Source organism: Lacerta agilis, chromosome 14 (assembly GCF_009819535.1).
Source record: "Lacerta agilis isolate rLacAgi1 chromosome 14, rLacAgi1.pri, whole genome shotgun sequence".
In the NCBI taxonomy this organism is placed as follows: Eukaryota; Metazoa; Chordata; class Lepidosauria; order Squamata; family Lacertidae; genus Lacerta; species Lacerta agilis.
In genome coordinates this window covers 5,002,979-5,030,600 of record NC_046325.1, presented here as the reverse complement: position 1 = coordinate 5,030,600, position 27,622 = coordinate 5,002,979, and the positions used below count along the sequence as shown (strand labels likewise).

General features: G+C 48.4%; 1 protein-coding gene and 2 non-coding genes across 3 annotated transcripts; 1 reads left to right on the top strand and 2 right to left on the bottom strand.

The window, feature by feature from the left end:
* Window positions 1-79: 79 nt before the first annotated feature.
* Window positions 80-10,769, bottom strand: LOC117058495 (transcription initiation factor TFIID subunit 9-like). The gene is made up of 7 exons (XM_033169683.1): window positions 10,693-10,769; window positions 10,426-10,507; window positions 8,471-8,607; window positions 6,964-7,098; window positions 6,579-6,660; window positions 5,609-5,722; window positions 80-563 (listed from the first exon to the last, which is right to left on the bottom strand). The coding sequence occupies exons 1-7, from the start codon at window positions 10,750-10,752 to the stop codon at window positions 397-399; spliced, it is 777 nt and encodes a 258-aa protein (XP_033025574.1). The 5' UTR covers window positions 10,753-10,769; the 3' UTR covers window positions 80-396.
* Window positions 10,770-12,221: 1,452 nt separating this feature from the next.
* On the bottom strand, window positions 12,222-12,292 carry TRNAG-GCC. The gene has a single exon. It is a non-coding gene; the product is annotated as a tRNA-Gly (tRNA).
* A 134-nt stretch (window positions 12,293-12,426) lies between these two features.
* TRNAG-GCC lies at window positions 12,427-12,497 on the top strand. The gene has a single exon. It is a non-coding gene; the product is annotated as a tRNA-Gly (tRNA).
* The last annotated feature ends 15,125 nt before the right edge of the window (window positions 12,498-27,622 follow it).

Sequence of the window (27,622 nt, the reverse complement as noted above, 5' to 3'; positions counted from 1 at the left end):
AATTATTTGAAAGAAGAAGAAACAGCACTCTTCCCCCCCCAACCCCCATCCAAGAAAGACGTGTTGTAGGAAACAAGACTACCACCAGAACAGATGCACAGTTGCTGCTTTTTAATTCCAAGAGAGATCGGAGGAATGGGCTACGCCAGGAGGAGAATCAACTTTTTTCAAAGCTCCTGTACTAAGCCTTCCACCATCTAGTGGGTTCCACATGTTTTTCATCTAAGCTCCCATCAGCCGCAGTTTTGGTCCAAAGCAGCTAGACTGTAACCAACTGGGAGAGCAGAGCCATCTGCTTGTCTTCTGCCCCCTCCATTCTTGAAGGCTTCGGTAGAGGGAGAAGTGGCAAGTGGGAGAGCCACAACTAAGGCCAAAAAACCGGTGAGCAATTCTCTTTCACAAGTTATCGTAGTCGTCATCTTCCTCGTGCTTCCTTTTCAAAGGGTTTGCTTCGCCAGAGCTGCCCTGCGATGATACCATGTTGGTGGTGATGAGGATGTTTTTGGACCCGATCAGGGAGGGGTTGATCAGCACATTCTGGACCGTGGGGGTAGTTGGAGTCGCTGAGGAGCAGAAAGGGAAGGGTATTTGTTAGATATTTATACTGCCTGTCTGTATGCCAAAAATCAAGAATGATAGACAGATGGAGGGATAGATAGATAGATAGATAGATAGATAGATAGATAGATAGATAGATAGATAGAGGTGAAACTCGAAAAATTAGAATATCGTGGAAAGGTTCATTTCTTTCAGTAATTCAACTTAAAAGATGAAACTAATATATGAGATAGACTCATGACATGCAAAGCGAGATATGTCAAGCCTTTATTTGTTATAATTGTGATGATTATGGCGTACAACTGATTAAAACCCCAAATTAACAATTTCAACTTTGGGGGTTTCATCAGCTGTGCGCCACAATCATCACAATTACAACAAGCAAAGGCTTGACATATCTCGCTTTGCATGTCATGAGTCTGTCTCATATATTAAGCTCCTGTAGCTAATGAAAACAATTGCTTACATAAATGGACTTTTCCACGATATTCTAATTTTTCGAGTTTCACCTGTAGATAGATAGATAGATAGATAGATAGATAGATAGATAGATAGATAGATAGATGATAGTCAAAGCTGGGGGGAAATATGGGAGAAATGTACATTGAAAATGTTGTCTATAAGAATAAAAGAAAATTATTATAAATTAGTTTGGAGATGGTATTTAACACCAGTCAGATTGAATCTAATAAACAAGGAATATTTGGTGCTATGTTGGAGGGGATGCCAGGAAACGGAATTACGTTCTTATGTGGTGGGGGTGTAAATATGTCCAATTTGGGGGGGGCAAAGGGTGTTTAAGGAGATAACAGAAACCACTGGTTACAGGTAGGTAGCCATGTTGGTCTGCCATAGTCAAAACAAAATAAAATAAAAAATTCCTTCCAGTAGCACCTTAGAGACCAACTAAGTTTGTGTGTATCTGAAGAAGTGTGCATGCACACGAAAGCTCATACCAAGAACAAACTTAGTGGGTCTCTAAGGTGCTACTGGAAGAAACCACTGGGTTAAAGCTGATCAAAATTCCAGAGGTTGCATTATTATCGATTTATGATGTATGATGGTGTGGAAGGTTTGCAGGCTACTTGCTCACAAATTTATTGGCAGCTGCACAAATTATGATAGCTAGGAAGTGGAAGGGGCAAGCAGAATATAAAATGGAAGAATGGTATAAAGAGGTGTGGGAAATATTTACATTAGACACAACAATTCAGAAAGATTAAAAATTCTAAAATCTCAAAACAGGAAGGAAGTCGATGTGTATGTGTATATGTACGTAAAGTTTGCAAGAAAATAAAATAAAATATTGATCTGATGCGTAGAGATCTTTCCTATTTTAATTAATTCAAGAGGGCTCTGGGAGCGTTTCTCTGTGTGAAAAAAACAAGCTGAAGTTTCGTGATGTTTTCCGTTGTTCCTTCAGAGAAGCCGAGTGCAGCTGGCTTAAACTGGTCCTGTTATCTCTTTCTGTCAAGGTCATGCTGACTATAATAACAAGGCCAGAAGGAGCCTGAGTTTCACACTTTCTATCTCTCTTCCTTCTGGTGTGGTGGTCTGTATATAGTAGGGTTTTTAAAAATAATAATATTTTATTCAATTTCCATTTTATAATATTTAAATACCGTATTTTCCGGCATATAAGACGACTGGGCGTATAAGACGACCCCCAACTTTTCCAGTTAAAATATAGAGTTTGAGATATACTCGACAGCAGATTCTCCACCCGGCGTATAAGACGACCCCCGACTTTTGAGAAGATTTTCCTGGATTAAAAAGTAGTCTTATACGCCAGAATATACAGTACATCCTTATTGTTATCTTAACTCTTTGCTCATATGAGCTAATCAACTTCCCTCCCTCCCGCCTCATGGTTTTCATAATTCATTTCTATGTCACAACATTTGTTCCTCTTCCAATTTACATTTCACTTATTCCAATTATCACAAACTTTGAGTAAATATTAAAAGGCAGTAATCATTAACGTTACAAGTCTTTTTATATCAACGCTGCTAGTGTTGTTAATTAATTGTTTACAATTATCCTTCAAATATGGTACAAATTTACTCCAGTCTTTTTGGAAAACTCGATCACGCTGGTTTTGGATTTTCCCAGTCAGCTTTGCCAATTCTGTACATAGTATTAAGGTTTAGTCTTATTAGAAGTTATTGTAAGTTTAAGTTTGCTGCAACTGGATTTCTTATGGACGGGGCCAATCCTGAATGTATTGGATATTATGCTCATTTGCCTTCAGTAGCAGTAAAGCTCTGCTGGATGAAATATTAACTGCCTTCAGGGGCGTCGCTGGGGAGGGGCGGTAGGGGCGGTACGCCCCCAGTGACAGGGTGAGCGGCGGCGGGTTGGGGTGACGGGCGGGGGCCCCTCCCGCCACTCCTACGCGCCGCCGCCCCCTCCGTCACCCCGGGAGCAGCGGCGCTGCACAGACGGGATGCTCGCTCAGCCGAGCGAGCACCCCGTCCGTGCGGCGCTGCTCCTCCCGGGGTGACCGGTGGTGCGTGGGGGGGGGGCGCGGATCGTCACCCCCGCGCGCCACCGCTCGCTCCGTCGCCGTGGGAGCAGCAGCGCACAGTGTGTGCGGTGCTGCTGCTCCTGGGGCGACGCAGCGAGCGGCGGCGCGTGGGGTGACGGGCGGGGGCCCCTCCCGCCACTCCTACGCGCCGCCGCCCCCTCCGTCACCCCGGGAGCAGCGGCGCTGCACGGACGGGGCGTTCGCTCGGCCGAGCGAGCGCCCCGTTCGTGCGGCGCTGCTCCTCCCGGGGTGTCCGGTGGTGCATGGGGAGTGGTGGGAGGGGCCGCCGCATGTCGCCACCGCTCGCTCCGTCGCCGTGGAAGCAGCAGCGCGCAGTGTGTGCGGTGCTGCTGCTCCCGGGGCGACGGAGCGGGCGGCGGCGCATGGGGTGGCGGGCAGCGGCCCCTCCCACCACTCCCACGGGCCGCCGCTCCCTCCGTCACCCCGGGAGCAGCGGCGCTGCACGGACGGGGTGCTTGCTCGGCCGAGCGAGCGCCCCGTCCATGCGGCGCTGCTCCTCCCGGGGTGATCGGTGGTGCATGGGGAATGGTGGGAGGGGCCGCCGCGTGTCACCCCCGCGCCGCCGCTCGCTCCGCCGCCGTGGGAGCAGCAGCGCACAATGTGTGCGGTGCTGCTGCTCCCGGGGCGACGGAGCGAGCGGCGGCGCATGGGGTGGCGGGCGGCTTCCCCTCCCACCACTCCCACGCGCCGACGCTCCGCTCCCTGCCCGCTGGGCTCAGGGAGCGGAGCCCGGGGGAAAGGACAGGGGCAGGCCAGCTGACCCAACCCCTCTCCTTTCCCCGGGACAGCTCCGCTCACGGAGCGCAGCGGGAGAGGGGCGGGCCAACTGGCCCGCGCGGAGGCGTTGTTCCGTGCGCGTGCGTCATGACGTCATGCGCACGGAGCGACGCCCCGCCCCCATGGGTGCCGCTGGGCTTGCCGCCCCCAGCAGCCCAGCGGTTAGCTACGCGCCTGACTGCCTTTGGTCTATTTTGGGGGGAATCCTGCAACATGTTTAGGTTTTTGCTCTGCTAACTATCTGTTGGAGTTCTGCTCTGGATCAATACTGAGTAGAATTAATGACAGCAAGTGCCATAGTTAAAACTGTGTGCTTCGTGAAGAAGTACTTTTTTTCCTAATCTGTCCTGAATCTTCCAACATTCAGCTTCGGGGTAAGGAGACCAGCTGGCTCCCTCTATCCAGAATGAGTTAAGGATGCGCCGGAATTTTTTTTTTTTCCGCAGGAGAAACGCAGCCTTGAGGCAGCCGGGTGAAGAGTAAACACCCTGTTCTTGTGACAGAGGAATGCAGCTCTGATAAGACAGGCATGCTTTTGCTCTGTGAAGGCCACTTAATTTCCAAGCATTTGTGAAGTTAAGGCGAGAAACCTGTGTACTTTGCAGGCCTGTGGAACCCATGACAGTGGCTTCCCCAACTGCCATTATTCTCAGCCAAAAAACTTGCATCAAGCATTATTATTATTATTATTATTATTATTATTATTATTATTATTATTTACAGTCAAGCCTCATTTCTTGAACAGCTCCATTTTTGAACATTTTGGCTCCCTAACGCAGAAAACCCGGAACTGCTCCGGTTTTCAAAAGATTTTCAGAATCCGAACATGCCACGCAGCTTCCGTTTTGAGTTTCCCTATTGTATCGAGGCTTCCGCTTTCAGTCGCCAAACGTTTCGGAAGTCCAACGGTCTTCCAGAACGGATTGCGTTCGACAACCTAGGTTTGACTGTATTATTTATTGAATTCATATACCGCTCTATACCTGGGGGGCTCGGGGCGGCCCACAGAATAAAATCAAGATACAAAACCACAAAATACCTAATAAAAATACAAACGACCCAATAGCCCCTTCCCCCAGAAGGTGGCACAGGTATTGGGTTTTGCCCTCTAGCTGGAAAGGGATGTCAGCCTTCACAACAGCTCCTCTGCCTTAGGTTCAAGAGAAGGAAATGGCCAGCCCATCCTTATGCTCAGCAGCGGCTAGTGCCCACTGGGGCTGGCAAGACAAGAAGCACAGAGACCAGCAGTAGGATGAATCAGCCAATGACAGGGAGAGCCACCATCTGACCCAGGCATAGGCAAACTCGGCCCTCCAGATGTTTTGGGACTACAACTCCCATCATCCCTGACCACTGGTCCTGTTAGCTAGTGGTGATGGGAGTTGTAGTCCCGAAACATCTGGAGGGCCGAGTTTACCTATGCCTGCTCTGACCAGCTGCAAGAAGGAAGACGAGTAGGTGGGGGCAGCTGAAAGCAGGCGGGTTGCCTGGGCAGTGAGCTACTTCTCCCAGTTTGCCACATAAGGGTGCAAGCTGGAAGACGCACAAACAGCCCGCCCGCCCCCAATCTTGAAGGGAAAAAAAGGTACAGAGAGAAGGCACACTTTGAGCTCACACTTTTCATGCCTGCCAAAAGGTTTAGCTCTTGCGCCGCGGAGTCCTGGTTCCCCCGTTCGAGGAAAAGCTTTGCAGCTATTAACACCCGGCGGCGTAGCTTGCTCTCACCTGATTTTACCGAGGTCTGGGAGGTCGGGATCTGCACCGTGAATCTTTGACCGGTCAGAGGCATGGGAGTGCCAACTTTCGTTGAAACGGACACCGTCTGCGCCGAAGGAGTTCCTGAAATCCACACAAAAAGGATTCGGTTTCGAAGCAGCGGCCCGTTGTTTTTAAATCCAAGGTGACATATTGGGGGGCGGGTGTGTGTGTGTGTGTGTGTGTGTGTGTGCCAGGCAAAAACATGAAGAATAAGGCTCCATCTGCGCTATGCATTTGAATTATCGCTTAACACTCATGGCTTCCCCCAGGAGCTGCAGTTTACCTTCCCCCCCCCTTCTCTTACTATCTGTGTTTTATCAGTCGTCTTCTTATTTCGACTATCATCAAACACCCATTGGCATAGCTGTCAACTTTTCCCTTTTTTTAAAGGGAAATTCCCTTATTCTGAATAGAATTCCTCGCAAGAAAAGGGAAAAGTTGACAGCTATGGCCATAGGACGCATTGATGCCAAATTAAAGTAATGGTTTCTTCCCCAAAGGATTCTGGGAGCTGTGGTTTGTTAAGGGTGCTGAGAATTGTTTGTTGTTCTTTCGTCGTGTCCGACCCCTAATCCCCTCACAGAACTACAATTCCCAGAGTGGTTTAACCTCTTCTTAGGAAGCTCTGGGAATTATATTGCCGTGAAGGAAATAAGGGCTTCCAAACAACTCTCAGCAACAAACTATGCTTCCCAGGATTCTCTGGGGGAAGCTATGGCTGTTTAAAGTGGAATAAGAGCACTTTAAATGTATAAAAATTTATTATTTATACCCCGCCCATCTGGCTGGGTTTCCCCCAGCCACCCTGGGCGGCTCCCAACAGAATATTAAAAACACGACAAAACAGCAAACATTAAAAACTTCCCCAAACAGGGCTGCATTCAGACGTCTTCTGAAAGTCAGATAACCTTCTATAAAAGCAGAAGCTGCTACTTGCCTAATGTCGGCGTGCTGGGCCTGCTGGTGACGGCGCCGACACTCAGTCGTGGCACCGTGATCCGTGCCGCAGAGGAAGACAGCTGGAACGAAGCAGAACCCAATAAATAGGTCGTTCAGGGTGACTAGCTCAGAAAACGGCCTGTTTTAAAAGGGAGGGCCGTGCATTCAGTCACACTCTGTCATGGGCTGGTTGGGTGAGGAAGAATGGTGGAAGGAACCAGCTAGGGAACCCCCAGGGGAAGAAGGCTCAGAGCCCGGGGATCGGTGGTGGGATGACAATGAGCGGACAGAGGAAGAAGACTGGAAGCTGGAGAAGCTACAGGGTTCAGTGAGCGGGGAGAGTCCGTGGCAGAGAGACTCTTCATTTTGGGTAGGCTCCTCACCTTCTTCTGAAAAGACTTCAGCCTGTAATTTGGCGCTGTGAGGCAGTATCTATCCGGCGGCAACCTCGGGCCCGAGTACGGCTTTATCAGAGGCAACGGCGTTTGGTTCTTCTGTCTCGCAATATCTAGCAAAAACTTTTTCCAAGAAAGAAAAAGAAGTAGTAGTAAGAACACAGGAAGGTACCTTGAACCAAGTCAGTCCATTGCTCCAGCAAGCTCAGTATTGGGCTCCCTGATTGGAAGCAGCAGCTCTCTAGGGCGGGCACAGGCAAACTCTGCCCTCCAGTTGGTTTGGGACTACAACTCCCATCATCCCTGACCACTGGTCCTGTTAGCTAGGGGTGATGGGAGTTGTAGTCCCAAAACATCTGGAGGGCAGAGTTTGCCTGTGCCTGCCCTAGGGTTTCAGGCCAGGGTCTCAATCAGCCAGACCTGGAAGAGATGCCAAGGACTGAGCCTGAGACCTTTCCCCAAAGAATTCTGGAAGCTGAAGTTTGTTAAGTACGTAAGAATCATAGAACTGCAGAGTTCGAAGGGATCCCCAGGGTCATTTAGCCCAACCCCCCTGCAATGCAGGAATAGGAAGGTGGCGCATACGGGAATCGAACCCGTAAGCTTGGCGTTATCAGTTCTAACCAACTGAGCTAATTCTCGGCCTTGAGGGTGCTGAGAGTTGTTAGGATGCCCCTATTCCCCTCACAGAGCTATTATTTGAAAACTGTACCTCTTGAAAACTGTATCCCTGTGAGGGGAAAAAGAGCTCTCCAAACAACTCAGCTTTCTTAACAAACTGCATCACTCAGAATTCTTTGAGGGGGGAGTCAACAGTGTTTAAAGTGCTATCACAGAGCGTTAAAATGTAAGGTGTGGATGACGATGAAGAGTTTGGATTTGATACCCCACTTTATCACTACCCAAAGGAGTCTCAAAGCAGCTAACATTCTCCTTTTCCCTTCCTCTCCCACAACAAACACTCTGTGAGGTGAGTGGGGCTGAGAGACTTCAGAGAAGTGTGACTAGCCCAAGGTCACCCAGCAGCTGCATGTGGAGGAGCGGAGACGCAAACCCGGTTCACCAGATTACGAGTCCACTGCTCTTAACCACTACACCACACTGGCTCTCACTGGGCCTTAGCCTCTCTTATTCCTCCTCCCTGCCTTTTATTTGTTTAGTTAGATATTGTTTACCTGCCACCTTCCTTCCATAACAGGGCACAGGATGGTATATATGTGGCTCCCAGGTGATCTACCCAGGCACTTCCGACTAGTTAAGCTTGAGCAAGGCGATGGCTACACTTGCCTTCCTGTATGGCTTTACATGAATAATAAGAATTCTTCCCTTTCCCCAATATCACATGATGCTATAGAAATTGCTAGAGGCATTGATGTATTAATACACCACTGATCTATTAATCGCCTTTCAAACCGCGATCTCAAGGCCATTTACACGTAAGGTAATTTAAAAAACAACAACAGCTAAAGGATAATTAAAAACAGTTAAAACATACATCTCTGGGTGGCGGCGAAGTGAATGACTGGTCTGTCCTGCACTGGATAGCCAGCCTCACATCGTCTGCGTCGACACTCGACTTCTTCGCGTGACTGGAATAAATTTTGGCATCTTCCAAGATGGTTGTCACATACCCTGTCAGGAAGTAAAAGCCGAAATGCAAGAACATAAGAGTGGCCTGCAGGATTAAGCCAGAGGCTCATTTAGCCTAGTATCCTGTTCACTTGCGATTCCCAACAAATCTGTGTTCAGAAGAGGGTTAGAAACTCAGAAATATAAGCTGGGCGCCAAACGGCTCCTTAAACCAGGGTTACAGTTGCCAAAACAGAATGCCTAGTTGTCATTTTGGGGGCCCGATGGATTCACAAGGGACAACAACATTATCCAACAGGCTGGGTTCTATAGCCCAGTGTTTTTCAACCACTGTTCCGCGGCACACTAGTGTGCCGCGAGATGTTGCCTGGTGTGCCGTGGGAAAAATTGAAAAATTACTTTATATATAGTCAATATAGGCACAGAGTTAAATTTTTTAACATTTTCTAATGGTGGTGTGCCTCGTGATTTTTTTCATGAAACAAGTGTGCCTTTGCCCAAAAAAGGTTGAAAAACACTGCTATAGCCTCTCTCTGTAAAGACTGAAATGAAAAAGGACTGCAAGAAACTTTTCCTTGTCTCTATACTTTCCTGTGCAACCAGCCAGGAGCCGCTGACAGCATCCTGACACTAACGCTGGTTCAGAAGCATACTGCCTCTGAAACTGGAGGTAGCCCACAGCAGCCATTGGAAGCCTTATTATTCTCTGATACTCTCTTAAAGCCATCCAAGTCGGGGGTGATATAGATAAAACAGGGGTGGGTTTGCTTTTGCTGGCCAACTCCCCCAAGGGACTGAGTCCCCTAAGTCCATGATCGGTCAGAGATGAATGGATGGAGGCAGAAGGCAATGAAAGCAAAGCAGATCTTTATTTTTCTGTTGCGACAAGAGTTCCCTCCCCTCCTTGCGAGGAGGCAAGAGAGACCCCAAACCAAGAAGAAACATCCCTTTTAAGGGTTTGTATTTTGGCGTAGAGAAGGAGGACACCCCCTCTACAAACAGTAAGAAATTACAGTATATAACGCCTAAGGTGGGGGTGCTGTGGCTCAGGCAGGCCAAGGTGCGATATTCCTGAGGTTTTGGCAAGTTTCACATAGTTCCAGACACAGTTTACACAAAACATTGGCATTTGATATGACAATCAAGATGCCTGTCAGACATCGCTCAGTGCAGAGCATCTCAGCAAACAATCACAATTAATACAAAGGAGGTTCATAAATATAGGAGATGAATCCCTTCAGGAACTCCCCCCCCCCCCAAATTGCTATCTGCCCACCTGTTAAGGCAAAGGGGGATTAAGGAGGCAGAGGAAATACTGAGAGTCTTTAGGGAGAGCCAAGATGGCTTTTGGATTGCTTTCTTGTACTGTGGTTTATATACTTACCGTAGCTATGTGTGAAACAAAATAAAAAAATTCCTTCCAGTAGCACCTTAGAGACCGACTACCGGTAAGTTTGTTATGGGTGGGGTACAAATAATAAATTATTTTTATTATTGGTATGAGCTTTCGTGTGCATGCACACTTCTTCATATACCTGGTATCTGAAGAAGTGTGCATGCACACCAAAGCTCATACCAATAACAAACTTATGGTGCTACTGGAAGGAATTTTTTTCTTTTGTTTCGACTATGGCAGACCGACACGGCTACCTACCTGTAACTTATCTATGTGTGTTTACCTTGTGCAATTATCAACATTTATTCTGTATCTGAGACCTTAGAATTCCTGTAACAATTTATATATCCCAACTGGTGTGGGCAAATTCACCCAAACCTTTTGACATCGAGGCAACATTTTGTTTGTTTGTTTTTTTTAAAAAAAAAAAACACACACACACACACAGCATGGAGACAACTTACTATATGCAAACTCCAGCATCTGATTTATAACCCGTGGTTCATATTCAGTGATCCCCATGTCTTTCAGGATCTGGGCCATCACCTGTGCAAACCAACAGAACAGAAGGGCGCGTGAGAGGCAGGATTCCCGTTATGGGGTGCAAACTGGGCTGCAAGAAAGAAATGCAACCGCTTTCCTTGCAGCTGCAGCCCATGCAAGCCCAGGGGGTGGGGGTCCCCGGCAGCCCCTCTCCGCTCTTCCCGCCTCCTCCCCTCCCAACCCCACACCTGAGCGTCTTTGGGCGCGCTCTTGGGCGACGCCATCTTCACCGCCTCCATCGCCGCCATCGCTCCCAGGAGGCGGGGGGGGGGGGAAGAGCAGCTGCAGCTCACTGGGCATGCGTGCCCCAACGGGCACATGCGCAGTAGAGAAATTGAAGCGCGGGGCCCGGCCATTTCTCCCCTCTCCCATCTTATGATTGCCCGGAATGGCTCGTTGACATATAGAGGGGTTGTTGGGTTTTTAGAAGACCAGCGCTTTCTCCGTCTGGAGGCTTCACTTCCGGGTTTCCTTTGACAAAAGTCATTTTAACTGTAGCCGTGAAAGAATCACTGGCCTTGATTAAGGAGAAATTCAAGATTGCGGCTGCGATTTCACTTAAGTGGCAGCAGCAGCAACACTCCGCTTCCTTCCTTCCTTGGAGATTTCTATGTTTTAACTGAGATTCCTGCCATTGCATGGGGCTGGACTAGATGACCCTCAGGGCTCCCTTCCATCCCTGCAATTCTTGATGGGGGGGGGGGGTAGCGGTGAAAGTAAGCTCGGGAGTCCACGTTATTTTCTGGCTCAGGATTTATTTCTTGCGGGAAATGTCGCGTGGCTCATTTGGGTCTGTTGTGTGTTCGCGTGTGCATCCCAGCATTCAGACGTTGCCCTGCCCACGTAAACGTAACCCCTACCTATGTGATGGTTAGAGGGTTAGACCACTAGGACCTTGGGTAGAAGAGGGTTCGAATCTTTTCATTCGGCCGCGGAGCTCACTGTGTGCCGCTGGGGACCAGTCCCCGCCTCTCAGCCTAGCCCACCTCTTGGACCAGGGCTGGGGAGCCTGCAGGGCTTAGACTCCAAGCTCCCACCAGTCCCAGCTCGTTGAACGGCCAGTGGCCTGGAGGTGGCGGGGTTCGCCTCCCAATAAACAACCAGCCTTTTGAAAATGTTGCTCTGGGAATCACACTGATAGGGTTCAAGCCGCTTTCAGACGACGCATCGTCATCCAACTCTTTGCAGAAGATAATAATAATAATAATTGTAATAATAATAATACAAAAGTGGTGAATGCAAAACACAACTTGGCTCTTTGGAAACCAGCGGGGTTGCAGCAACTGGGAGGGCTTTGAACAGGGCAAGAGCTGGACCCGGGGTCTTGCAGGCAGAGGGTTGCAAAGCCATGATCGCTGCTGCATCAGGAGGAGGCTGCTCGCCGAGAAGCAAAAGGGAGCCGGGCTGCAACTGCAGTTCTCTCTGCATCGCGACACTTTAACGTGGGGATGTGAACTCCTGTCGAACGCAGTGGGGCTTCCGAGTCTAAAAAACACGCGCGATCGCGGTTGCAAGTCATCGAAAGGAGGGGGGGGGGGATCATGTTAACGTTTGGAACTCCAAGCTGCGGGCATGGGTTTATGTCAGGGTTTATGGCTCAGAGCAGCCCAAGGAAACACAGCGCCCAGATGAAATTCCCACTGCAAAAAAAGGGAGGGTTGGCAGCTATGAATCGGAGTCAGTCAATCAATCCATAATTAAAAAAAAAAAACACTGTTGCATTGGCCGGGAATCGAACCCGGGCCTCCCGCGTGGCAGGCGAGAATTCTACCACTGAACCACCAATGCAGGCACGAGCTGTAAGTTTTGCAGGGATGCCTATGCACATTATGCCGACGGCTTCTGGTTGTTGCTGCACAAAAGCATTCTTGATAATTGCAGTAATTAAAAAGAGTTGCTGCAGGAAAGTTGCACACGCAAATGCATTGGTGGTTCAGTGGTAGAATTCTCGCCTGCCACGCGGGAGGCCCGGGTTCGATTCCCGGCCAATGCAAGAAGCTTCCTTTTGCTGCCCCCCAAAAGGTATCCAATGTTCCTCAGTTGCAAAACCATAAGCTTTCTGTGCAACACCATCAATTTCATCAGGTGCATGCAGCGCAGGCGGGCTGCTGGCTTGTGCTGTGGTGCACGAATGGTTTTGCTGAAACAAATCTTCTAGGCGCCAACAACTGTCACCGTTGCTTTTGCAATGACTGGATTCTCTTGCATGGGGTGGAGTGTGTGGGGAGGGGGGACGGGGGAGGAATTTGCATTGGCTGGGAATCGAACCCAGAGTCTCCCACGTGGCAGGTGACAATTCTGCCACTGAATCACCAATGCAAGCAAACCGAACATCTGTTGACATTGATTTAAGTCCAGAAAAAGAATTTTCAATGTAGATGTCATGCATCCTTTGTTTTGTAAGTAGTCATAGTTTCTTCAACTTTATACACCATTGGACATAATAGTAATTCCCAAAGTATGATATAAGTGTGTGTGTGTGTGTGTGATCAGCAGTACACAACTTGTATCACACTTCGCCTCCTTTTATATTTTTACTTACTCAAGGAGGCCACATCACCAAAAACGTGTTTTGTTGCAGTTTTAACTAAAATGAAGATGCATCGATTGACTTACCAGTGCCAGAATTTGTGTGCTATCAACAACTGTTTTGTAAATTACAGTACCACCAATATTAAGGCAGCTTTCTCTTTCTATACTTTTCCTGCCTTTCACTTCCCTCTGACCTAACTTTCCAGTTTCCCCTGCACCATTCATAACAACCTTTATAACCTTTACAGTAACATGTACATACAGGGATGAGCATAACAGATACATTAACATGTATCTGATGGACTGGACTGTAGTCTGCGAAACAAATTTATTAAGCCATTAAGGCGTCACGAGAATCTTTTACAGGTAGGTAGCCGTGTTGGTCTGCCATAGTCAAAACAAAATAAAAAATAAAAAAATTCCTTCCAGTAGCACCTTAGAGACCAACTAAGTTTGTTCTTGGTATGAGCTTCAGTGTGCATGCACACTTCTCCAGATACACTGAAAAGGAAGTCACCAGACCCTTATATATAGTGAGAGAGTGAGGAGGGGTATTACTCAGAAGGGTCGTGGGAATGGGGGTGATTGGCTGATAGGTGTGGAAAACCTGTTGGCGACTGTTAACGACTGCAATTGGTCTTACAGGAAAAAGCAAGGGTGAGATGGCTTAAAAATAGCTTTGTCGTGTATAATGAGATAAGAATCCAATGTCTTTGTTCAGACCAGGTCTCTCCATGGTTTTAAGTTTGGTAATTAGTTGCAATTCAGCAACTTCTCTTTCCGGTCTGTTTCTGAAATTCCTTTGTATTAAGACAGCTACTTTGAGATCTTGTATAGAATGTCCTGGGAGATTGAGAATCTTTGTTGTTGTTTTTTCTGCAAGAGATTAAATACTGCCACCCTTCTGGAAAGTTTTGGTTTTGGTGGATAGGGGGATCCAGCCCAGCTTTCCACAACACTGTGCCCTCTATTTTGGAAAAAGGTTCTTCTAACCCAGTCTCTGATAAGCCCAAAATGGAATGCCCAAAATTTTACATGGTGTCTGCTTTGTGTGGGACGCAAGGGGGCAGTCCCCACCCTACCCTATGAACGATAAGACCCAGATTTCTCCCCCACCCCACCTTTTTTTAAAAAACAAATAATTGAATAAATTGTTGTAACCTGGGAACATATAATCTCACCTTTGCTTTATTCTGTATGCTTATGCGTTAAGACTGTACCTTGTAAGGAATGCTTCTTACAAAGAGTTTGTGGGTTATACCTGAACTAAGCAGAAATAGCTAGGCAGATTGACCGCAGAAGATATAAATTATGTCATGGGTCCTATGTCCCCAAGTGAGTCAGGATGTGTTGGGAGAAACAGGATGTCTGCAAAATGTTCTGGGTGTCTGAGATACATATAGAGTTTGACCAAGTCTGACATAATGAGATTTATATGCTTACCAAGCTGAAACAATGACCCAACGAAAGGAGAGTTCACAGGGGCAGAAGGTTGTTACAAGAAAGCAGAAGTGAATCTCCTTGTCTCAGCTAACTAGGGTGAAGTTCAGAGAGTCTTCTGGGGACCAAGAGGGTTGGATTTCTGGGTTGCTGTCATACACTCATTGGCTTGATGCTTAATGCAAGGCATGAATATGTAACGTTTGAAGGATCTATAAAAAACCTTTGGATACCTGTGATTAATGTCCAGTCTTTTGGAGATGACTCCCTGGACCTTTTATTGCAATAAAACGCTTACTCTTGATTTCTCCTAAATCCAGTGTTTGGCATTTATTTTAAGAACTAAGGTTCCCGGAACGATATAATATTTGGTGCAACCAGTCTCTTTCCAGCATTTGTAGAACCTGAGATATGGGACAAAATTTAAGAAAATAAAAATTGTCCTGCAGGATTCAAGCACAAAAGCCCTCCGCTCTCCAGAAGGTTGGAGGTTCAAGCCCACCCAGGGACAGCTGTGAGAAGGATTCCTGCATTGCTGAGGGGGGGGGTTGGACTAGATGACCCTCAGGGTCCCTTCCAACTTTACAGTTCTATGATGCTATAATTCTCCTGTAGATTCCAGCGCCTGGTAAATATACAGGTCCTGTCTGTCTCATTTATGTTCATGATCGCTTTCTGTATTTCACTTTGCCCCCACCCCAGAAAAAAAATCCTGTTGTTATTAGAATTCTAAGGCCCCAAATATAAAATAAACACTCATAAATGTACAAGGCAAATAAATACGTAAGTATATAAACCATGTGTCTGAAATAGTACAGGAGAGCAATCCCGAAGCCATTTTGACTCTCCCAAATTGACCTCAATATATTTCTCTGCAAGGAAGGAGGAAATGGGGAAAGGCATACCATTGTCTTTTTGCTTACAAATCCTGTCTTACGGGTGTATTTGTGTAGGAATAGGGTGAGCCTGTGATCTGAATTCAGGAACTAAAGTCGAAACAAAATAGAAAATTCTTTCCAGTAGCACCTTAGAGACCAACTGAGTTTGTTCTTGGTATGAGCTTTCGTGTGCATGCACACTTCTTCAGATACACTGAAACAGAAGTCACCAGATCCTTAAATATAGGAACTAAAGTATTAACCATCACAAAAGATTGGCTAGGCTGCCCAGGTAATGCAATCAGTGACCACTATCAGGTATCCTGGCAGACAGGATTTCTGCTTTAGACTGCCTCCTTCTGTGATGTATGTATGATGTTTTGGGGGGTGGTCTTGGGCTACAGGGTGGGCAATTTCAAAAGTCTATATAAGGGCTTGTTCTGGGTTCTCTCCTCCCTCCTGCGTGTGGTGAGTGGGGAACCCTATTGCAACAGTTTGATCAGGCTTACTAGCTGCTTTGCTTCTCAGTATTCTCTTGGTTGGCCTCTGTTACTTTCTCCTACCGATAGGGAACCCACTTAAGGACAGGCTCTGGAATACCCCATAAGGAAAAGGGAGCAGGGATTTTTTCCCCCCTACAACACCGTGGACGAGGTTTTTCGACTCCTTGAAACCTGGGTCTGGAGACTCCCCTGCGATGGCAAAAGTTAAAAGCAAAGGCTTCGGAATAATTTGGAAAATGCAGCTGGGAGTGAGGGATGGTCTTGGGCCTTGGCCTTCACATCATCTTATCTCAGTTCTGCCTTTCAGGCTTTCTGCTGATAACAAACAATGAATTCCAAGCATCAGGTGTGAATTCTGTTGCTACTGTGAAAAGGGCTGCCTTAGAATTCACAGGGTTTTTGTCTGTTGGGATGCATAGTCCAGAAACATCCCAAACCTAAGGCTACTACAGGAAGGATTGGTCTATGCCAGCCTTCTTCAACCTGGTGCCCTCCAGATTTTGTTGGGACTACCGATAGAGCTGCCATATTTTTGGGAAATGAAACTCAAAAGTTGTTGTTGAGCTTTTTTTGGGGGGGGGGAACTCGTAGAAATTCCAGGTGCATGGCAACCCATTTACCAACAAAGTGGGCAAAATAAATAGTATATTAAAACTATAATTTGAATTACAATAATGGAATAGGACGTCCCTGTTTTCAGCAGAGAAATGTCGGACGGGATGACCTCCTCTCTGCACTCCTCCCGGTGGTCATTCCTCCTCTGGTCACTGCGGTGGATAAATGGCCCGACTGGCTGCCTCCAGGCACTGCAATTCCTACACGGCGGCGTTGATGTTGCCAACCTTCGTGCCACATTTGCAGATGCTCTTGTGGCGCAGAGTTCGCCGGCCACCAGGCCTGGTGCCTGAAGCCAGCTCCCCGTAGAGTAGGGTTACCAGACATTCCCGGTCACCGGATTTGCAAATCTGTCCCCGGACAAATTCCATCCCCTGAATGTCCCCAGATTTGCACATCTGTCCCCAGGAAACGTGGCAGTGGCCAGAGGCGTCTTAACCATTGAGCCTACTGGTGTAAGGTGCCAGGGCGCCATGGCCTGGAGGGTGCCTCCGCCCTCTAGCCCCGCCAGCAGCGCCCACTGCGCCGTGCCCTACAGCTACCCGGCGGAGCGTGGGAGCACGAGTTGGCCGTCCCGGCGGAGCGTGGGAGCGCGACTTCGCCGTCCCCACTGCGCCCTCCGGCTGCCCGGCAGAGTGCAAGTTCACCGTCGCACCAGGGTGCCTGATATACTTAAGATGGCCCTGGCAGCGGTGGCCTCAGCAGCCCGGAGCCTGCCTGGTAGCGCAGTTGGCCCTGGCTGGCTTCAGGAGCTGCTCACTGCTGCCACCACTGCTGAAGGGGAACCGGGGACGTCCAGAAGTACAGATCTCCTGCCCCCTTCCCCCTTTGTTTTGACGGAGCGGGGGAGGCTCAGGAGTTGCAGTCCGGCGGCCGTTGCCCAGGAGGGGCTCTAGGGGTGTGGTTATTCTTCCAGGCAATGTGCAAAGCCCTTCTTTCGCACCCTGTGAAACATAAATGCGCAGAGTTTTTAAAAAACTGGGCAACGGCGCGCCGCCCGCCCGCTACTCCCAAACCTCCCCCAATCAGTCAAAACAAAGGGAGAAGGGGGCAGGAGATGAGGGAAGGCCTGGGAGATGCGGTCGGTCGGTGCATTTATGTTTCACAGGGTGCGAAAGAAGGGCTTTGCACCTTTATACACTATGCATGTGTGCTTGGGCCCAGGGTCTTAAGCCTCAATATCCCCACTACTGACTCCTTGTTGCTACTCAGCTTCAAAAAAAGAAAAAAAGAGAAAGTGTCCCCGGATTCATTTAAAAAAATCTGGTAACCATACCGTAGAGGCACATCCTTGGGTGGGATCCTGCCCTCTTCCATTCTGTGGACCTCACCGAGCCAGGGCAGAAGTCTCAGAGACAGGAGTGTGAACATGCTTAAATGTAAAGGTAAAGGGACCCCTGACCATTAGGTCCAGTCGCAGACGACTCTGGGGTTGCGGCGCTCATCTCGCTTTACTGGCCGAAGGAGTCGACGTACAGCTTCCGGGTCATGTGGCCAGCATGACTAAGCCGATTCTGGCGAACCAGAGCAGCGCACGGAAACGCCGTTTACCTTCCCGCCGGAGCAGTACCTATTTATCTACTTGCACTTTGACATGCTTTTGAACTGCTAGGTTGGCAGGAGCAGGGACCGAGCAATGGGAGCTCACCCCGTCATGGGGATTCGAACCGCCGACCTTCTGATCAGCAAGCCCTAGGCTCTGTGGTTTAACCCACAGCTTAGGAGAGCACATCTTTCCTTGCCCTGTCATGTGATACCCCAAACCCACCAAACCTTTAAGGTACATGGCTTCCCCCCCCCCCAAAGGATCCTGGGAACTCTCCTTTACCCCTTCCCCAGAACTACAATTCCCAGCGCCATTGGCATACCTCCGTTCCCAGGATTCTTGGGCAGCAAAACACTTGGCTGGAAACATGTGGCAGCCAAAAAAGACCCTCTTAGCTTCTGTTGGTCTAATCTTGTTTAGTTTCTCGTTTGCTGGCTTTTTCACCCACCCACCTACCCCCCCCCCTGCAGCAGTACCATCTCGGTTCCCTCCCCCTGCAGTTTCACATCTCTCCCAAACACCCCGCTGCCACCTCATTCGTTCGACTTTCGGCAAAGCGGCCTCAGTGACGTCTGTCGCACCCTGTCTGGTTTCCTTCTTCGAAACAGTAATAAGAAGAGCATCGGCTGAGGGGTGACGCAGCCAAATGAGCCTGTTTTGGGGAGTTTCTGTGCAAAAGGGCGAGGAGGAGAATGACTCATACACTCCATCAAGAAAATTGGCACTTTTATCAGTCATGCCACGCATGTTTTGCATGGTGCGGGGGTGGGGGAAGTTTGCTGAGGCACCCTTTTGACACTGACAAACGGCACACAAGTTGGAGAGAGAAACCCGAAAGGGGGGCTTTGTGTTCAATTTATTCTTAATATTAATGCACGCCACCCCGCAATATCCGAGCAAGGAGAGAATCCAGGGGTTCCCATTTCCTCGGAATGACGGTCAGTGGAGACGGCGGTGTCCTTTAAGACGTAGGTAGAGGTAAAAACTGAGGCTTTATTTACACATACATACCACCTAGTAATAATACCTTTATTGTCATTGTACACCATGTGTACAATGAAATTAAAAATTAAACGAGCCTCCCCCCCATCCAAACACTCAATCCCTTACCGAGCAACACACTACAGTACCTAGCAAGTCAATTTCGCTATGTTATTTTCCATTCAACAGCCAAACAGCCCACGGATAGAAGCTATTTTTTAGCCTGTTATCAGAAGGTCGGCAGTTCGAATCCCCGCGAGGGGTGAGCTCCCGATGCTCGGTCCCTGTTCCTGCCAACCTAGCAGTTCGAAAGCACGAAGTGCAAGTAGATAAAGAGGTACCGCTCTGGCGGGAAGGTAACTGGCATTTCCGTTTGCTGCTCTGGTTCGCCAGAAGCGGCTTAGTCATGCTGGCCACATGACCCGGAAGCTGTACGCCGGCTCCCTCGGCCAGTAAAGCGAGATGAGCGCCGCAACCCCAGGGTCGGACTCGACTGGACCTAATGGTCAGGGGTCCCTTTACCTTTTTACGGTTGATTATACTTCTACAGGTGAAACTCGAAAAATCAGAATATCGTGGAAAGGTTCATTTCTTTCAGTAATTCAACTTAAAAGTGAAACTAATATATGAGATAGACTCATGACATGCTGAGCGTGGTATGTCAAGCCTTTATTTGTTATAATTGTGATGATTATGGCGTACAGCTGATGAGAACCCCAAATTAACAATTTCAACTTTGGGGTTCTCATCAGCTGTACGCCATAATCATCACAATTATAACAAGCAAAAGCTTGACATATCTCGCTTTACATGTCATGAGTCTATCTCATATATTAAACTCCAGTAGCTAATGAAAACAATTGCTTACATAAATGGATTTTCCCACGATATTCTAATTTTTTGAGTTTCACCTGTATATCTCCGGCCCGGGGGTAGAAGATTAAAGAGGTGATGGCCGGCGGTGTGAGTCATCCCTGAGAATTTTTCTCGCTCTCCTAAGGCAACGATCCCTTGCAATGTCATCTAGCGGACTCACGGGGCAGCCCATGATACCATGTGCTGTGTTCACCACTCTCTGTAGAGACTTCCTGTCCGTGGCTGTCAGGCCAGCGTACCACACTGTGATATACTGTAATATGAAAGGACACTTTCTATTGTGGACCAGTAGAAGGAGGTCATCAGTAGTCGTTTGACATTATTCTTTCGCAAGACCCTGAGGAGTTGGGCCTTTCTGACTACCTGAGTTATGTTGATTTGCCAAGTGAGGTCCTCACTAAGGTAAACTCCCAGGAATTTAAAGGAGGAGACTCTCTCCACACAGCCCCCCTGATATACAATGGGGCAGGTTCCCCTCTCTTCCTCCGGAAGTCCAACACCATCTCCTTTGTCTTAACAATATTTAGGGAAAGGGACCCCTGACCATTAGGTCCAGTCGCGGACGATCATGGGGTTGTGGTGCTCATCTCGCTTTACTGGCTGAGGGAGCCGGCGTACAGCTCCCGCGTCATGTGGCCAGCATGACAAAGCCGCTTCTGGCGAACCAGAGCAGCGCACGGAAACGCCGTTTACCTTTGTTATAAGAATTTTAAGGTCTTTCATATATAATAATAGTTATTAATGTACCAAACAAATAAGGCCACGTGTCTGAAAACAGCACAGGAAGGCAGGCCTCACTCCCATTTTGACTCCTAGCTGGCCAAGTGTTTAAAGCCCTAAACGGCCTCGGTCCTGTATACCTGAAGGAGCGTCTCCATCCCCATCATTCAGCCCGGACACTGAGATCCAGCGCCGAGGGCCTTCTGTCGGTTCCCTCACTGCGAGAAGCAAAACTACAGGGAACCAGGCAGAGGGCCTTCTCGGTAGTGGCGCCCGCCCTGTGGAACGCCCTCCCATCAGAAGTCAAGGGAATAAACAACTACCTGACATTCAGAAAATACCTAAAGGCAGCCCTGTTTAGGGAAGTTTTTAAACTGTGACTTGTATTGTATTTTGGTATTTGTTGGAGGCCGTCCAGAGTGGCTGGGGAGACCCGGCCAGATGGGCGGGGTATAAATAAATAATAATAATAATAATAATAATAATAATAATAATAATAATAATATCTGAAGAAGTGTGCATGCACACGAAAGCTCATACCAGGAACAAACTCAGTTGGTCTCTAAGGTGCTACTAGAAAGAATTTTCGATTTTGTTTTGACTATGGCAGACCAACACGGCTACCCACCTGTAACTGGAACTATGGAAGGCACCACATTGAGCCGCATGAAATGGAAGTCCATAAATCTCACAAAGAAACTGGCACAGATACAGACAGACATCTCCTTTCTAACCAAATGCAAAAACCTGGACATCCTACCCAAGGGTCTTAGAATTAAGAACCCCCTGCAATCAACTTATCCTACTGAACATTCCAAGAAACTGTGCCACACTCTCTCCAAGAAGCTGCTCAAACATCTGATCGGCGTTCTGTACTCCAAACAGAAGAAAATAAAGGAGGAAAAAAAAAAGGTATCTGAAGAAGTGTGCATGCACACGAAAGCTCATACCAGGAACAAACTCAGTTGGTCTCTAAGGTGCTACTAGAAAGAATTTTCGATTTTGTTTTTAATAATAATTATTATTATTCATCTGCAGGGAGGAGGTGAGAAGTCTCTGCCTGAGGGCCAGATGATGGGCCATTTCCCTCACAAAGGAACAGCCATTAGCCCTACCGCCCAGGGCAGGAAACCTTTTGTTTTGCAGAAATGTGTGTCTGGGAGGGCTCAAGGAGAGATGGCACAGGTGTGGGAAATTCCCAAGTTACCTCCTCTGACCCTCCCAATTTGTGATGTAGCTCTGATGTATATCTGGGGGGGGGGGTCTTGGGTTACATCTCTTCTGTTGTTTGGATGATGTTTCTGGGGGTGGGCTAGACTCCAGGAGGGATTTTGAAATGTCTTGATAAGAGCATGCCTGCTTTGTTCTGGGTCTTTTCCCTGAAAACACTTTTGTTGCAACAGCTTCAATAAAGATCAAGCTTGCTTCTCGATTTTCTCTGGTTGGCCTCTGTTTTTTACTCCTACCAATGGACTTTGCAATGGCTCTTGTGTACCCCATAAGGCAATAAGGGCAGATTTTTCCATACAACACCTTCCCACCAGAGCGGTACCTATTTATCTACTTGCACTTTGATGTGCTTTCAAACTGCTAGGTTGGCAGGAGCAGGGACCGAGCAACGGGAGCTTACCCCGTCGCGGGGATTCGAACTGCCGACCTTCTGATCGGCAAGCCCTAGGCTCTGTGGTTTAACGCACAGCAACACCCTACTAATATTTAGGTGCAAGTTATTCTCTAAGCACCTGGGTGTAAAATGGAAAGGGTCACAACACTGACACCCCCTAATTATTATTATTATCTTTCACAAATCTATGTATGGTTTTTCATGGCTTCAGGACAGATATTCTTCAGTATTTTGTAGAGGAATCAAACTTCCAACCCCTTCCTTGGTCAGGGGCACAGTTACCTGGTTCAGACATCCTCAAAGGGCCAACAAGATAAATTTTTTTTAAAAAAAATTATTTATTAATTAAATTTGTACACTGCCCTTCATCCAAAGATACAAGGGTGGTTCACAGTATAAAAAATAAAAAAAATAAAAACACACAACACAAAATAAAAACAAGGTAAAAAAACAAACCTTTAACCCCCCCCTCCCACAAACACATTTCAAAGGCCAAAGAATGTTGATCAGATATTTGAAATTATTAGAAATGCTTGAGATTGCGGTTGGTTGGTTGGTTGGTTTCATTTCTACCTGCACTAACGCAAACTGCCACAAAACACATTCAGATGAAAGCAATGTCAGATGGAGATTTTATGACATGCAGAGTGCGAAACAAGCCGGCGCTTTTATGAGATATACTATGTTAGCAGTGGCTGAACTATGCTAAGTCATCTTCGCCACGGGTGCCATGATTTTTCAGCAGTGGACATCCTGCTTTTTAACCCGAAAAGGGTTTTTGGGAGGCGGCTCACGAGAAAAAGTTAGCAATCAGAGAAGATGAACGAAACGGCAACAGAGCCTGAAGTGGCTGTAGCAAGTGGCTAGGCTGGCTGACAGGGGGCGAAATTCCTGCCAATCTAAAAAAAAAAAACCCCGAAGGAAATAAAGAATTGAGCTCCATGGGTATATACATGCCATTCTAGTTAAACTTTGGAACTCCCTGCCACAGGAGGCAGTGACGGCCACCAACCTAGATGGTTTTAATTTTTATGTTGGTTTTTTTTTTTTCGCAATGACATTTTATTCATTTCCCCAAAATAACAATAAAATAAAATAATAATAACAATGCATAAAAAGAACAGTGTGTGTGTGTGTGTGTGTGTGTGTGTGTGTGTGTATAAACATGAACAAATTTTTAAACCATAATTTTAGTTGACTTTCCTCCACTCCCCCTCTTGGTTTCATTGTTTAGTACTTATTCATGCACGTCCATAAAACCTTATATTCTTATAACAATCCAATTTTGAAACCTTTTCATCTTATTACAGGGGACTTTTAAAGGTTATACCGATGTAGAAATCAATGCGCAAAGCTTAAAAAAGATGCATTCAATAATTGTCCCCCTTTTTTAGGTTTCAAATTATCTAATATGTCCCACATAGTTCAATGATTTGTTTTGCCAGTCTTCTTTAGCTTCTTTGGCGATGGCTTCTTCCTTCTGTAGAGATGGGCGGGTTTTGGCCTGCGATCCACTCTCAAATACAGGAACCAAGTCTTTCTCTCAACAAGTCCATCAAATCCTGTACATCTCAGTATCGTAACTTCAGGTGTTTTTTTTTTTTTTTAACAAATCATTTCCCACATTCTCTTCAAATCCTTATATATCTTTCCCCAGCCCATTTTAATCATTTTACATTGCCACCGCTCTTATACTTCTTGCCCTCCCTTCCTGCTAACCTAGATGTCTTTAAAACAGAATTGGACAAATTAATGTCTGATAGAGGCTATTGATGACTCCTAGCCGTGATATGGATGCTCAGCCTCCAGAGATGTCCGGAGGCGGCAATGTCTCTGAATATCAGATGCTGAAAAAATGCAGGCGCTTGGATCCTGGCGCTTGGATCCTGCTTGCAGGTTTCTTAGAGGTCAGCCGCAGCCAATGCTGTGGTCTCCAGAAGTGGTTGGACTACAACTCCCATCGTGTCTGATCATTGACTGCGCTGGCTCAGGCTGAATGCAGCTGAATGCAGTCTAACAACACTTGGAGTTGTTAAATCCTCCGAAGAAGGGATCCTTTGGCTGGATCGGGACGATAAGGGATTGGGGGGCCAGCTCCCATCTCTTGCGGGGGTGCAATTAGTGCCACCGCCGTCCGTTAAGAGTTTGGGTGTAATCTTCGACGCCTGCCTTTCTATGGAGGCGCAGGTTGCAGCCATAACAAAGCGGGCATTTTTCCATCTCCGCCAAGCTAAGCAGTTGGCTCCTTACCACTCTCCCCCTGACCTGGCCACTGTGATCCACGTGACGGCCACCTCCAGGCTTGATTACTGTAATTCACTCTATGTGGGGCTGCCCTTGAGACTGACCCAGAAACTCCAACGGGTGCAGAATGCCGCGGCGAGACTCCTTACGGGGTCCTTCCTCGCCGCGGGATCACATTCACCCAATGCTATACCAGCTGCACTGGCTCCCAGTGGAGTACAGGGTCAAGTTTAAGGTGCTGGTTTTAACCTTTAAAGCCCTATACGGCCTAGGACCCTCGTACCCACAGGACCGCCTCTCCTGGTAATGTCCCACGGAGGACCTTACGGTCTTCAAATAAAAACATCTTGGAGATCCCGGGCCACAGGGAGGTTAGGTTGGCTTCGACCAGAGCCAGGGCCTTTTTGGCCGTGGCCCCGATCTGGTGGAACGCTCTGTCACAAGACACTAGGGCCCTGCAGGACTAGGGCCCTGCAAGTCAGAGCTGTTCCACCAGGCCTTTGGCGAAGGCACAGTCTGACACACACACACCCCTTTCTGCAATCCTCATAGAACTCTAACCCAATGATTGCCATTCATTTGATTCTGAATTGATTTTAGAATGTATTTTAAGCAATTGACTGTGTGATTTTATGTACACTGTGCTATTTTTACTTGTTGTGAGCTGCTCTGAGCCCGGCTTTGGCTGGGGAGGGCGGGATATAAATTTAAAAAATTATTATTATTATTATTATTATTATTATTATTATTATTATTATTCCACGGCAGCTAAATTTAGTTGGCGACAAGGGACTTTGTCAAAAACATTTTGGAACATGAAGTATATACACAGTATTCACCTTTATCAGCATGCCTATTGGCACTCCCATAAAAAAAAATTCCAGAAGTTTGGAGAGGCAAGAGTCCCCTTTATAGAAGCCGCGCTTGTCCTTCCTCAGCAAGGCTTGTTCTTCTATATGCTTAATCCCTGTGGGTTGTATTCAACTTAGCTTTTTCTGCAATTAGACCCAATGAAACCAATGGACCGATGTTAGCCGTGGCCATTGATTTCAATGGGCCCGAGTCAAAATTAATTGAATGCAACCCTTTTACTTTTTTCCCTACCCTTTCCACCAATTCACTCCTGGGACCCAATTGTCCAGTTCCCACCCACCCACAGTTACATACCACGTGAAGCACTCGAGACACCTGCAGGGAGAGAGCACATTGTGTGGAAACAGACTGAAAGTCAATTTTTCTCCCCCTCTGAGCATTGGTAAGGTCGAGAGAGTTCGTCTGCAGAGTGTCCGAGGTTAACAGTCCGGCGTCAGCTTGCAGGAGAACGGCAGGGGCTTTTGCCTTGTGCCTGAGCCACACCAGGCCTAATTCCACCCAGGGTTGCTTGGATAGCTCTTGCAGATGATATCCTTCAGAGCATCCTCTAGGCTCCTCCTATTCTCAGCCGAGAACAGCTGCCTGTTGCCACCTCTCCATATTTGCATGCCAAACACATGCCTTTCATTACAGACCCACTGGAGTTGAATGGATCTGCTGAGATGCCAGGTGGCATTGGCAGCCTGGTGCCAGGGGCTGACTCCTCCGCCAGGCCTGAAATGGCCTCTTGGGGACCTGTTCAGGTACCTGGCCATCACTACGCCAGAGGGATATGCACGCAAGTTCAGCTCCTCCGCAACAGCGTTGGAAAAGGCACCATGCGCCACCGATCTCACGGTGGCGTCCGGGCTAGTCAGCAGAAAGAAGACATGGGCGATTGCTGCAACATCAGCCAGGTGCCCCATTTCCAGGATCCCATGTCCTCCATACTGCCTGGGGGCGCGGAGGGTGTCACGGGCCACCCCGAGCCACCTGTTCGCCATGTTGACGACGACGGCGTCAGCTTCCTCGAGGCATTTCCTCGCGACCGGCGGCCCTCTCAGGAAGGACGAGATTTTGGGCAGCAGGACAGTCTTGAGAGCGTCCATCTTTTGCCCGGGGGCCAACAGCGAACTGTCAATCTTCCCCACTTCTGCAATCCACTCTCGGAAGAAGGCCTTGTAGGACGGCTGCTCGGGGAAGCTCAGGAGAACCCCCAGGTACTTGAACGGTTCCCCTCTCCTAAGGCGGGTCATCGCTTCTCCCTGGATGGCGAACTCGGTTGGCAGGACCTGGCATTGTCGGACGTGGAGAGAGACACACTTGGCAGTGTTGAAGCGCAAGCCCACCCAGCGGGTGGCCTCGGTGGCGGCGTCCAATGCGTCCTGCAGCCCTTTCTTGCTACTGGCCACGAGCACCAGGTCGTCAACGTAAGCCAAGACGTCGATCTTCCGGCCGTGCAGAATGAATCCACCGGATCGAGCGGCGATGTGTCGTACGACCGGCTCCATTGCCAGCTTGAACATGATGTGGCTCAGAGGGCACCCTTGCTTCAGCCCCTTCCGGATCGGGATCTCTGGGCAATCCAGCTTGGACAGGGTCGCAGTGCACCCATTATACAGATCGCGGACCACGCCCAGGAGCCCTTCGGGCATGCCGAGCTCTGACAGCACGTGGAAGATGTGCTGGTGAGGGATGGAGCTGAAGGCGCTGGATAGGTCCAGCTTGGCGAGGGCAAACTCCTGCCCCGAACGCCGGGACTCATCCATCACAGCCTGCAAGATGAAGATGCTTCCCATGGCATATTTCTGCTGCGGGCTGATGGCGCCACCCTCGGTAACCCAGCTGGTGATGCGGCGGTTGAGACACCGGGCGTACATCTTGTAAAGGGTGTTGCACAGGGCGATGGGCCTCCAGTTCTTCGGCTCCTTGGCGTCTCCGCCTTTGAAAATGAGGACGGTCTCCGCCCTCTTCCACTCGGAGGGAGCGCAACGCTGCCGCCTGCACCGGTTGAAGACGGCGGTGAGCACCAGGCACCCGGGGTCTTGCTGGTTCAGAAAGGCGGGCGTCAGCTTATCCTTCCCCGTGTTCCTCTTCTTGACGCAGCGGAGCATCTCCTTGACCTCTCTCGGGGCGAAGTCTCTCTCGAGGGCGGCGGAGCCACGCATGGCAGAAAGGCGAGGCCAGCCGCGTGGGCACGGGGAAAGACCCCAGCCCTCGCTGCCGAACACTTCGGAGAAGTGTTTGTGGAGCTCCTTTGCGGGGATCTCGCAAGGAGGAGCGGCGGGCTCGAGGATGTTTCTCAGG